Genomic DNA, 12,669 nt, shown 5'->3' with positions numbered 1-12,669 from the left:
AGCTCTACAGAGCCAGGGCAAATGTAAAGGGCACTACTGACCAAGGATTCGTTGCTCTGAAAAGACCCCGACATTAGGAGAGATCTCAGGGCCAAGAATTAAACTTGAAAACGTACATTTTTCAGCTTGAATATGTGTCTTCTTCCTTTGCCTTTGGTGGAGACTTTCTTCTCGGCGGCAGGAGCAGACTTGTACTTGGTGTTGCGAAGGCGTGCCGAGCGCCGGTGCATCTCCTGCTTGGACTGCAGAGCAAACAGAAGCACAGGGTGGGTCCATATTTCATAAACACTTTAATTGACATAATAAAAACTTCCTGAAAGAAGGGGCCCATAAAGACATAAACCAGACAAGCGGGAGACGACAGCGAATCAAGAGTTACAAAGGAGGAGGATGAGAGAACATTTTGGCACATAGCCGCAACCTCTCCAACTAGACAGAGATTTGCTGATGGCAGCGAGTGAGGGGAGAAGCTCTTTTACGTAAACCCGTGCTGGTTTCTGCCATGGTGACAGCAGTATTGCAAGGGATTTCACTTTACTTCAGGATCAAGTCAGTCCTGGCCCATGACTTAGGTTCCATGGTGAGCAGTGCAAGCAGGAGGTACGCCAGGCAAGCTGGGATACTGGAAGCAGTACTGCTTGTCACAGACGACAAAAATGAAAAGCTGCCACAAGGTGGAGGACAGCAAACCTTACTAACGGAACCAAGAATAGCTGGGACGGTGTACGGCTAAACCATTTCCTGGTTCCAAAAAAAAAAAACCCAACCCACAGATCTGGATAAAACGGACACTCAGGTGACATATTCCTTTCCACTAAGTGGGTGCTCGTGACTGGCGGGAGGGAGGAGGGTAATAAAACCATACGGCTGGGAAGGCCGGCCTGGTGCAGCACAACTCCCAGCAACTCACCTGCTTGCCTCCACCGTTGCTCTGCTGAGAGGAAGAGGAGGCGGCGCCCGCAAAGCCAGCTCCACCAGAGCCGCCCCCAGCGTTGCCACTGCTGTAAGAGCCACTCCCGCTGCTGCCTTTGCCGGTGCAGTTGTTGCAGAGGATCTCGCCCTGGTTGCCTTTCTTCCACATGGAGGAAGAGTTGGTTTTGCACATGGTGCATGTCGGCTTTAGACCCAGAGGCATCACTCCTATACAGAAGATCCCAAACAAACAATGAAGCATCTGTGAATGGCTGGGCAGGTGTCCAGTACCGCTCTGAAGCCACAGCAAATCCAGAACACAGGAACAGAGAAACACTATCAATATGGACTGTAAATCAGGCTATCTTCCAGTGCGCCAACTGATAATTTTTGTTACTGAAATGAAAACACAACCAGATACGGGTCTGCATGTAAGTCTGAAATGTACCATGCCTTGTGCTCACATAAAAAGGGACATCCTTGGGCTACAGCTACTTCTATCATTTTCTCTACATTACACATTGGGCAACAGTGGCATAGGATGTTTCACTACCACTGTCCCAGTAAGGACTGGTGGCAAGACGTAACCTCCACCCCATAAGAACTTGCCAAATTATGTCAAACAGAGGATCCATCAAGCCCAGTATCCTGTTTCCAACAGTGGCAAATCCAGGTCACAGGTTCCTGGCAAGTACCCAAAAACTAAGAAGATCCCATGCTGCCATCGCGCAGCGATAAGTAGTGGCTATTTCTTAAGTCTACTTGGTTAATAACAGTTTATTCACTTCGCCTCCAGGAACTTATCCAAACCTTTTTTAAACCCAGCTATACTAACTGCCTTAACCACATTCTCCGGTAATTAATTCCAGAGCTTAACTCTGTGTTGAGTGAAAAAGAATCTTCTCCAATTTGTTTTGAATGTGCTATTTGCTACCTTCATGGAGTGCCCCCTAGTCTTTGTATTTTTTGAAAACGAGTAAATAATTTATTTACATTTACCCATTCTATTCCACTCATGATTTTATAGACCTCTATCATGTTCCCCCTCAGCTATTTCTTCTCCAAATTGAACAGACCCATCCTCTTAAGCCTTTCCTCATAGGGGAGCCATTCCATCCCCTTTATTCATTTTGGTCGCCCTTCTCTGTATCTTTTCCAATGCAACCATATCTTTTTGAGATGCAGCAACCAGAACTGCACATAGTACTCCAGGTGCGGCCTCACCATGGAGTGATTCAGAGACATTATGATATTTGCTGTTTTACTCTCCATTCTTTTCCTAATAATTCCTAGCAATCTGTTTGCTTTTTTGACTGGAACCATACACTGAACCACTGCTCACATAGTAAAGGCATGCAATCTCAGCCAAAAGGCCAAAGGACCCTCCTCAGCCCACAGCCTACACCCCAGGCTTGATCCCCAGCCAAGAACAGGCTGAAAAGTGATCACTACTAGTAAGCGGGATGTAGGGCTGGGGGAGTAGGGGGCCGTAGCCAGTGATATGCTATCAATTCCCCTTATCAAGGGATTCTCAGCAGCTCTGCTTCACTCAATGAGACTTATTTTTTAAAAAAACAAAACAAAAACACACCAAAAAATTTAAAACAATTTAACAGGGGACACCAGCGAATTGACATTCAAAATACCACTGGTCATAGTTCACTAGGAGGAAAGGCTAAAGTTGATTATGTATCTCACTGCCCAAAAGCTGTGGGGGAACAAGATAACATTTCATTGCCCACAATACTTAAAACATTTATACTGACTGATACTAGCATACATTTACTGAATTCAAGTGCTGGATAAAACACAGAATATCATTAGGAGTTCTATTTTTGGTTTGAAATTTTGTATTTAAAGTACTCTTGAGCTATTCTGAGCTCAGCACTGAGGAAGTGAAAGAAAGACTGCATTCAGGACGGGGAAGAGGAAAGAGCAAATGGGTAATGGAGCGTTCTCCATTTTTCATTCAAGTGCCACTTAGTCTATCATGTCGTCGCTACATGGCAGATACTTTTATAAAATGTTTATTGTATTATTCAGAGAGAATTAAAGTATCAGGTAGAATGGAAGAATCTGATCTAGAGCCTGGCCCCAGTCCAGAATACGTATCCACTAAGCTCTCGGGTAAGCACAATTCTCCCACATTCCCAGCTGATCTTTAGAACTGCATGATGAAACCCCAAATCACCTTCTTCAGGACACAAAGATAGGGCTAGGACAGTGGTGGCGAACCTATGGCACACGTGCCAGAGGGGGGCGGGTATGCGCGCTGTCGCTAGGGTTGCCAACCGTCCAGATTTTCTCCAGACAGTACAGAATTCAAAGGCAGTGTACGGAAGCCAGCCGGAGGGCTGAAATATCCGGATCGCGGCCTTGCAGCGCGGGCTGCTTCCTCCCTCCCGGCTGCTGGCGTCTGAATGACTGCATTAGTGCCGATAGCCGAGGAGGAGGAAAGCAGCCCGCGATTCTCATTCAGACACCAGCAGCTGGGAGGGAGGAAGCAGCCCGCTCTGTGCAACAGAAAGAGGCCTGAAGGGGCTGTTGGCATTTTCGCCTTCCCACCCACGGTCAAGTAGAAAGATGCCCGTGGGGACCGTTTATATATATTTCCTCCCGCCCAAGGCGCAATAGAAAGAAGTTAGGCAAGGCCATCATGTTCTCCTCCCTCCTGCCTGTGGCACAGTATAAAGAGGCCCTGGGAGGCATGGGCATTTCCCCACCTGTCTGCAGTGCAACCTCAAGAGGCCTAACTAGACCTTCAACATCTTTGGCTGTTGAAACAAAGGCCTAGAGCCTGTGTATGTGCGAGAAACAGTAAGTGTGAGAGAGCCTGTGTGTGTGAGTGGGAAAGAGCTAATGAGTGTGAAAGAGAGCCTGTGTGTGAGGGGCAGAGAGCCATTGAATGTGAGCCTGTGCACACGTGAGGGGGAGAGAGCCAGTGAGTGTGAAAGAGCTGAGAATCACTGCCATAGATTGTTGATTCAGGGAATATCCATTTCTTTAGTGTTAACTAATAGTCAGGCCGATACAGTAAGGTGCGGTAGAAAGAGGTGCGTTAGTGCCGGGCGCACCCGTGTTTGCCGCACGCACAGTCTGGATCACATACTGCTTGATACTGTATTTAAATGGCATGCAAATACAAGCCGCGTCCAACGCGCGTCCATGAAGCGCAATCCATTTTACTGTATAGGCGCTATACAGCACCTATACAGTATCCTGGGTGCACTGGTACCTGTCATTTCAAATGTCATTTGAAATGACATGTACACCCTGGAAGAAAGGTGAGATGGGGAGAAATGAGAGAGTTCAAATAGCTCAGAGTTTTCCAAGCACAGGTGAGACTTTTTCAAAAGAAAGGAGGCTCGAGAACAAGGGATCATGTAATGAGGTTGAAAGGGGGTAGACATAGGAGTAATCTTAGGAAATATTTCTTTAGAGAGGAAACTGGATGCATGGAACATCCTCCCAGTGGAGGTGGTGGAGACAAAAACAGTATCTAAATTCAAGAAAGAATGGGATAAATATAGGGAATTTCTAAGGAAATGATAGGAATAATAATGCTAAATGAATTGGCTGGCTGGGCAGACTGGATAGACATTAGTCTTTTTATGCCATCGTGTTTCTAACAATACATTTCTGGCCTTGGAAACTGACAGCAGGGGGTGTTAGTGCTAGTACAAAGCAGCAGTACTTTCTAGTGGTGACAATATTTAAAGTTACTTGGAGCACAGTGGTTACTATTCTATGGGTGAAGTACCTCAGAGGCATTTCCTGGATCAGATCCAGTGTTAGAAAATAATATGGCTCTGCTTTGTTTTGGGAAACATGGAGGTGAACAATGTCTGATTTCTGGCTGGGTTAAGGGTTCTCATCAGTCAGTGGTCAATCATATGTTGAAACGGACCAGGAGATGACACATTTACTGAAAAAGGCTGACCAGACCTCTTACAGAATAGTTTGAGTCTTCTAATACAGACTGAAAAGAATGTCAAACATTGGCACACACATCCAACGAGGGTCCTTTAATAATATTATGGAGCCCCTAATTCTATTGCATAGGGACTACAGATTCGATGTTTTTCTGCAAAAATACTTAAGAAAGAGAAACAAAGCCCTGTGAATAAACAACTTATGAAAATAAATGAAGGCTTAAAAAATAATGTGGATCTGGCCGAATTAAGCGAGACCCGAGAAACGGGGCTGGAAGGTTATTCACAAAGCCAAGAGCAGCCAAAGCTATGAGCGCAACTGAAAAGAAATACAACATATGGAAAAAGCACAAACATAGACGGCCAAATATACAGAAAATGGGAGAAAGAAAACCTTTACTATATCAAGCCTAGCCTATTCTCTAGACAAACAGATGCATTCATCCCGCATACATCCATTAGCTTCCCGCTGCATGCTAGTTACAACGCAAACAGCTTACATTACACTTGAAACATCTCACCGTATCCGGACGTCCCCGGGTCCAGCCCTTACGCTACCTCCCCCAACGTCATGACGCCTCCCCGCCAAGCCTGACACCGGAAGAACGGCTTCAACCTAGTCCATTTATGCGTTGTGCTTCTCCTCCGAGGCACAGAAATACGCGGTGACGTCATAACGTAGCGACGCGCATAGCATCCCCTGCGCAGCGGCTCTAGTCGCCTTAATCGCATACGATAGCTTCAGATCGGACCGGTCTTGCAGCGGAACATAAAACTAGTCTTTGGCGACTGTACGTCGTTTCCGTGCGCCCAAAGCTCCCACTTCTTTTACGGGTGGACACGCCCCAAACCCATACTCTGGCCATAGCGTGGCAAGACACACTGCACTGTTAGGATTGCCATTTCCACAGACCAGGATGGGACACGGGGGGGGGGGCAGGAAGAAGAAAGATGGTGTCCCTAATTTGCATAAATTGTAGCTCCTGCTAGGGAACTTCCTAAACGCTATATCTGTGTATGCATTAAAGGGCAATAATGAATTGACAGGCTGCACACAGGCAACAATTTCTCTTTCAGTGTCTTGGGGCAATGAAGGGGGCCCCCCTGGCACGCAGCTGCTCCCCATTTCTTATCTGGTGTATTAGGGGGCAGGGGTGGGTAGCACAAACCGTCGGGAGAAGCAGGACTGTTGGCAGAGGCAAGCAGCTTCCCAGGGGTCACTAATGCACCTCATCAGGGGGCTGGCCACCAGTGCTGCATGCCATCATTATAGTGGAACAAGTGTTCCTTAGCCACTAGGTGGGTGCTGACTCAGCTGGCCAGTCATGTCTTTCCAAGGAGGCACTGCCTTCCTCCTCCACCCCATCCCCACAAGCAATATTACCTAGAGTACCAATGCGTAATAAAAAGTGCAGGAGAGCCGGGTGCCCGTGAGTTTGACGCGCGCACATTTTAGTTCGCAAGCAGCTCGATTCAGTATTCAAATTAGACGCAAATCCAAGTGGCGGCAAAGGAGCGTCAAAAGCGCACCTATGAAGAGGCAGGCACTCGCAATCCATTTTACTGTATAGAGCGGTATACAGCACCTATATAGTATCCAGGGTGCGCTGGCACCATACCTGTCATTTCAAATGTCATTCCAGCAGGTAAGTGGATGGTTCTTTTCTACAGACCCCGCATGGACACCGGGGCTACTGCCCTGAGCATCCGGGCGTCCTTGATCGGAGGCCACCCCCAACCTTCCACGTCCGGGTGCTTAAGGACGGGCGGGCATCTGTGAAGGTCGGGGCCTCCAAGCATTGATGCCCATGATCAGAGGCCCAGCTGCCTTGAGCACCTGGCCGGACGTCCAAGGTCGGGGCTTCCATTCATGGACGTTCCCGCTTCTTTCCGGGCATCCATGATCAGAGGGGAGGCCCCGCTGCCTTCCAATGTCCATGGCTGCTGCCTTGAGCGCCCGGCCAGACATCCAAGGTCGGGGCCTCCGAGCATGGACGCCCAGAGAGAGACGGGAACCCTGCCTTTTAACGTCCATGGCCGCTGCCTTGAGCGCCCAGGTGGACGTCCAAGGTCGAGGCCTCCGAGCATGGACGTGCAAGGACGACCTGGTGTCTGTGAAGGTCGGGGTCTCTGAGCATGGATGCCCAGAAACAGACGGGAACGCTGCCTTCCAACGTTCATGGACATTCCCCCCTCTTTCTGGGCGTCCATGATCGGAGGCCCCGCTGCCTTCCAACATCCATGGCCGCTGCCTTGTGTGCCCGGATGGACGTCCAAGGTCGGGGCTTCTGTTCATGGACGTTCCTGCCTCTTTCCCTGTTGGCCTCTCCAATCTGTCTTGTAGAATTCACTTGCCGAGCAATTTCTTATTCTGCTTCTCAACCGAATGAAAAAGATCGCTAGAGCCAATATATACATGTTGTCCATGACACTGTCCAGTCCGAAGCTGACTGAACACCACACTAACGCCAGGGTCAGGGTAGGCGGTAAATATAGAGGTTAAAGACGCGGTAAATAAGCTGGTTAAAAATGAAATAATTTGTGCGCACGTTACTGTATTGGGGGGGGGGGGAATAGCTAATCTGATCATTAACATATCATATACATGCAGCGGGCAGAAATGGATACGCATCTTTTTCGGCAAGCGCTAAGGACGCGTAAAAGCCGATACTAGAGATGTGAATCGTGTGCCAGATCGTCTTAACCATCAGATTCGGCTGCGGGGGGGCTCGAATCTGATTGTTAAGATATGTGAATTGGAATCGTTTCCGATTCCAATTCACATTTTTTTAGGAGGCCCGCACCGCAAAAAAAAACAAAACACATCCGACCCTTTAAATCGACCTCCCGACCTGACCCATCGCTAATTATTTTTTTACCGAGGCCCGCGCCGCAAAAAAAACAAAGAAAACCATCCGACCCCTTAAATCGACACCCCCCCCCCCCCGACCCGACCCATCGCTAATTATTTTTTTACTGAGGCCCGTGCCGCAAAAAACAAACAAACCCCATCCGACCCTTTAAATCGACCCCCCCAAAACCTTTTAAAGTTACCTGGTGGTCCAGGGGGGCCTCGGGAGACATCCAGGGGGGCCTCGGGGAGAGGAGAGATCCAGGGGGGCCTCGGGGAAAGATTTCCCAGGCATCACCTTTTCTAAAAATGGCGCCGATGCCCCTTTGCCCTTACCATGTGACAGGGTATCCGTGCCATTGGCCGGCCCCTGTCACATGGTAGGAGCACTGGATGGCCGGCGCCATTAGCCCATAGTATAATATGGGCTGATGAGTAAATATGGCCGGCGCCATCTTTAAACATGGCGCCGGCCATCAGCCCATAGTATAATATGGGCTGATGAGTAAAGATGGCGCCGGACATCCAGTGCTCCTACCATGTGACGGGGCCGGCCAATGGCACGGATACCCTGTCACATGGTAAGGGCAAAGGGGCATCGGCACCATTTTTTTTTTTTTTTTTTAGAACAGCTGATGCCTGGGAAATCTTTCCCCGAGGCCCCCCTGGATCTCTCCTCTCCCCGAGGCCCCCCGAGGACCCCCTGGACCACCAGGTAACTTTAAAAGGTTTTGGGGGGGTCGATTTAAAGGGTCAGATGGGTTTTTTTGGGTTTTTTTTGCGGTGCGGGCCTCCGTAAAAAAATAATTAGCGATGGGTCGGGTCGGGAGGGGGGGGGGTCGATTTAAAGGGTCAGATGCTAAAGGGTCAGATTGGCACACACATCCAACGAGGGTCCTTTAATAATATTAAATAATATTAAATATTAATAATATTTTTTTTGCGGTGCGGGCCTCCGTAAAAAAAAAATAGCGATGGGTCGATTTAAAGGGTCAGGGTGGGTTTAGGGGCTTTTTTGGTGTGCCCTATTTAACGATACAATACAAATGCCCCTGACGATAAATCGTGGGCATTTGTATTGTATCGTGCACTCTAACAATTTTGGACGATTTTAAAATTATCTGATAATTTTAATCGTTCAAAAACGATTCACATCCCTAGCCGATACTGAATCGCGCATCCATCTTACGCGCTCAAAACGTGTGTCCAAAGAGGGTTAAAAACCGCGCAACCATGGCCACGCTTTACTGTATCGGCCCGTTTGTGCAGAGCAGTTCATTTCCTGTTTCTTGAGATTCACATTTTTGGAGATCCTTGGTTCAGATCCCACATATCATAGCAAAAATGCAGTTATAATTGCAATTTTCCTTATAGAAGATAGAATTATTTTTTTGTGATTGTAGAGCTGGGAAAAAAATAATAATAAAAGTAGATTTGCAGGTTCTGAAACCCTTGATTGATCACAGCTGTGGGAAACTCCCTTTAATGAAAGGATCACAGTAACAATAGGCAAAGCCAATTAGGAGTTCAGAGTAGGTGAACAGTAATCCTAACCCTCTTCCCCGCCCCATTGACAGATATTGCGGGCCCCCCTGCGGGTGCGAGGAGCACTATATTGCCGAAGGCATTGGAGGCAGCTCAGAGATATGTCCTCCCTGCCCTTCACTGAGGGTGAAGTTGACGGCGGAAGAAGACGGGAACTAGCGCTGGATGAAGCGACCTGAGCCTGCTCCTGGTAGGTCTGGCGATGGCACACTATAGATGAATGGAGGTAAGAGGGTGCTTTTTTTAGGCCACAAGCAACATCTTGTGGCCTCCTTTTTTAAGGCTCCCTTCCCTTCCCTTGATTTCTTACTGATTTTCTCCGGCTCCCTCTCTAGAGGGCACCGGAGGAGTGATATTCCCCTCCTTTGTTTTGTTTCTCCTGTTTCTTGAAGGGGGCGGGGTGGCCTCTGGCCACCCCCTTCCCTAGCCTTAAATAGGCCCCTTCCCCCTCCCCTCCCTAAGGAACACAGCAAAGGGGGTGAGGGGCACCGCCCCTGCCCTGATTTAAAACAAAAACAGTAATCCAAATAGCCAGGTTGCAGCTGCATGAAGGTGCACTTTCTTGCCATGAATTTAGGCAACTTGTCGTTGCCTTAGATCTTCAGCTGTAATCAGTTATCTGGGAACCTGGCTTGAACTTCAGGTTCCAGTACCTTGCTTTACTCCAGCTCCCTGCCAGGGTACCTAGTTTAAAAGAAAATGAAAAAAAAAGTGTGTGTGTGTGTATATATATATATATAGATATTTATTCATTTGTATATATCTAGATATGTAAATATATATAGACATAGTAGTAAGTAGTTATTTATATTAAGGCAGTCAAGCCATATGCTGTATCTCTTATCTCTCCCAGAGCTCACCTCTCCCACCTAGGGAAGGAATGAGGGAACATCTGGTAGAACTGGCTGTCTGTGCCTCTGCTAAAGGGGCTGGTAGAATCAAAAGCTGCCACTGCTGAAAAGAATGGCAGTCTTTTTTTTTTTTTTTAAGCCACACTGTTACAAAAAAAAGGAGCATCAGATTATATGATGTACCTTACTTTAGCAAGGTGATTCAATATGTCTATTTCTACCTGTTTGCCTATGTTTAACCAGCTGGTAGTCTGGTTGCCACAGGAAGAAATTTCTCCAGGGTAGGAAACTGAGTCAGTGAGTGAGCATTGCCTTCAGCCATGAAGGCCATAGTTAGCAGAGGAAGCAAAAAGGTTTAAGGATTCTCAGGTCAGATAGGGGAAAGTTCCACTAAACCTGTCTTTCCTTTTCATTCTCTCACCAGGCTACTAGGTACGATGGTTCTGGGTCTCAAATTCTCCTGGGCTGGATCCAACAGCCCCCAGAGAAGCCAAGGTGACTTTTTCCCCATAGGTAATAATCAACAGAGAGGGTGAGGTTGTGAACTTCTTACATAAGGTTCCAGATGGAGTAACAATTGGTCTCTCGGAGAGAAGAGGTAAGTGCTGGGGGTTGCCCTTTCTCAGATGCCCCATCCAGCATGGTTGGGGCAAGTTGAAAAGGGACCAGAGGCCCTCTGCGGAGCACCCTTACAGAGGGCATGGAGCAGTGGTCGGGTGGTGGAAGCAGCAGGCTGTGGACTGGCAAGGCCAGGGTTAAGATCCAGCCACTGCTATTTGTGATCTTGGGCAGGTCACTTTGCCCTTCATTGCCTTAGGTATAAACTTCATTTACTAGAAAGTGTTGGGGCTTTAAAATACAGAATGTTTGCAGTTATTATGCAATAAATCCAAACTTGCTGCACAGTATTTTTTCATGGTAAAAGAACCTTTTAGGAACTGATCCTAGTAGGAGAGTGCATAGAAGCTCGTTCTGCACATCAGCCCCCAGCCAGAGCTGGTCCTGTTTGAGAGGGTGGGGGCTGTTTAAAGGCTAAAAGCAGGGGATCACGGGATGCGGTGAGTGCGTGATGTGTTCTTCTGCTACTCCAGGGACCCGCTCCCCACATCCACTCCAATTGGTCCTTTTCCTGCAATGACCTTACTCACCTGCACTCCTCTGAGCTGATTTAAGCTCCCTCCTTTTGGACAACAGCAGTTGGGTGCTCCTACTTGCAGCAGATGCTACAAAATCGATTTGTAAGGAGAAGCCCTGGCCGACGCTGTCAGCAATTCACCGTGATCATATGTCAGCGATGGAGGAGAAACTGGGTAAGATCCATTCTTGTTTTGACAAGATTCAAACCCTGTTGCAAGACCTTACCAGGCACATGCTGGAAGCTCTTCCATATGCCTGGAATAGAGGTGCTGGGCTGGTGTGTCATGCTTTCTCTCTGGCCTTATCCAGCTTAAAATGTCACATTTTGGAGGCTGCTTTTAAAATTTGTCGCTTCTTAGTGTTCGTTCTATTCATTTTAACAACTTCTCTATACGAAATAAATTTTCCATAGCCTGTTTGTTTTGTATGTGTCTTGACTAAAGTGTAAGCTCCTTGAAGGAGCAACTATCTCTTGTTTGTGTCTATATAACACTGTAAATATCTAGTAGTAAAAATAAGTAGTACAACAGAATGTTAGCGAGAACTGCAGTTTGTGGCTCCTGAGGGAGGATATAAGAGGGGGAAAAAACCCACGTGTAGTTGCAAGTGAAGGCATATGGCACTGTAGCCCAATAGAGGCTAGTTCCAGTTTAGTCAGAAGCCTAAAGGAGCATGGCAACACTGCCAGGCCAAAAATTAAAATGTGTGGTGGCTAGAGCTCCCTGCTAAGGTAATTGGGAACAAGACCCAGTGCAGCACTATGACATTGATTTTACCCAAAAATCCTTGTGTCCGAGAATACAAGAACTAAAATAATTCATAGGGAGAATAGAAATCCACTCCAAAACCATTTTGCTCTATAGTATTAGGATATCAGAAAGTAAACTCATCCCCCCTTTCCCCAGATTCCAGGTAAGCCAGCAACAAACTACATCTACTTAAAAAAACTGGTCAAAGATGCAGAACCATTAGAATATTTCAGAGCACAATACAGGTGGTGAAGCTGCTAATTGCTGATGTATCCTAGCCTTACATCTGATTGTTTCTGTTCAGACAAGCCTTCCCATAAGCTATGCGTCCGCCGCAATAATTGCCATGGACCATCTCTTTCCCCATCTCCTCCTAAGTATATTTTTTCCTTAGCATATTCGGTCTCCGCTTATGCCTCCAATGCATTATTTCATCTTCCAATAATGCTGCTGTAATCCTCCTTCCCTCACCCCCCCCCCTCCTCCACCCATCCTCCCTAGCCCATTGGGCCCACTACCCCAATATTCCTGATTCACTAGTTTGTTATTTTTTCCCTTTGCTTAAGTTCTCCAAGTTTATTTCCTCCTTGTTTCATTGTAAGACAATTTTTGTTACTGTCGATTTTAAGGTTTGAAATGTAAACCGTAGTGATAAGTAACACTGTTATTTGAACTTCGGTATAGAAAAGTTA

General features: G+C 47.2%; 1 protein-coding gene across 3 annotated transcripts in view; it reads right to left on the bottom strand.

Moving 5' to 3' along the window:
• GATAD1 (GATA zinc finger domain containing 1) overlaps window positions 1-12,669 on the bottom strand; it is a 47,604-nt gene that overhangs the window by 12,451 nt on the left and 22,484 nt on the right. The window contains exons 1-3 of one of the 3 annotated variants that reach the window (XM_029588861.1): window positions 5,345-6,426; window positions 911-1,140; window positions 117-242 (exon numbers count right to left, since the gene is read on the bottom strand). In XM_029588861.1, the coding sequence (XP_029444721.1) occupies window positions 117-242; window positions 911-1,135 (351 nt within the window). In that variant the 5' untranslated portion in view covers window positions 1,136-1,140; window positions 5,345-6,426. Of the gene's footprint in view, window positions 1-116; window positions 243-910; window positions 1,141-5,344; window positions 6,427-12,669 lie in introns of those variants that run through there. The other 2 variants (XM_029588860.1, XM_029588862.1) reach the window with 2 other exon arrangements.

Source organism: Rhinatrema bivittatum, chromosome 2 (genome assembly GCF_901001135.1).
Source record: "Rhinatrema bivittatum chromosome 2, aRhiBiv1.1, whole genome shotgun sequence".
Taxonomy (NCBI): domain Eukaryota; kingdom Metazoa; phylum Chordata; class Amphibia; order Gymnophiona; family Rhinatrematidae; genus Rhinatrema; species Rhinatrema bivittatum.
Note: the sequence above shows the minus strand (reverse complement) of the source record. Positions and strands in the feature narration are given on the sequence as shown.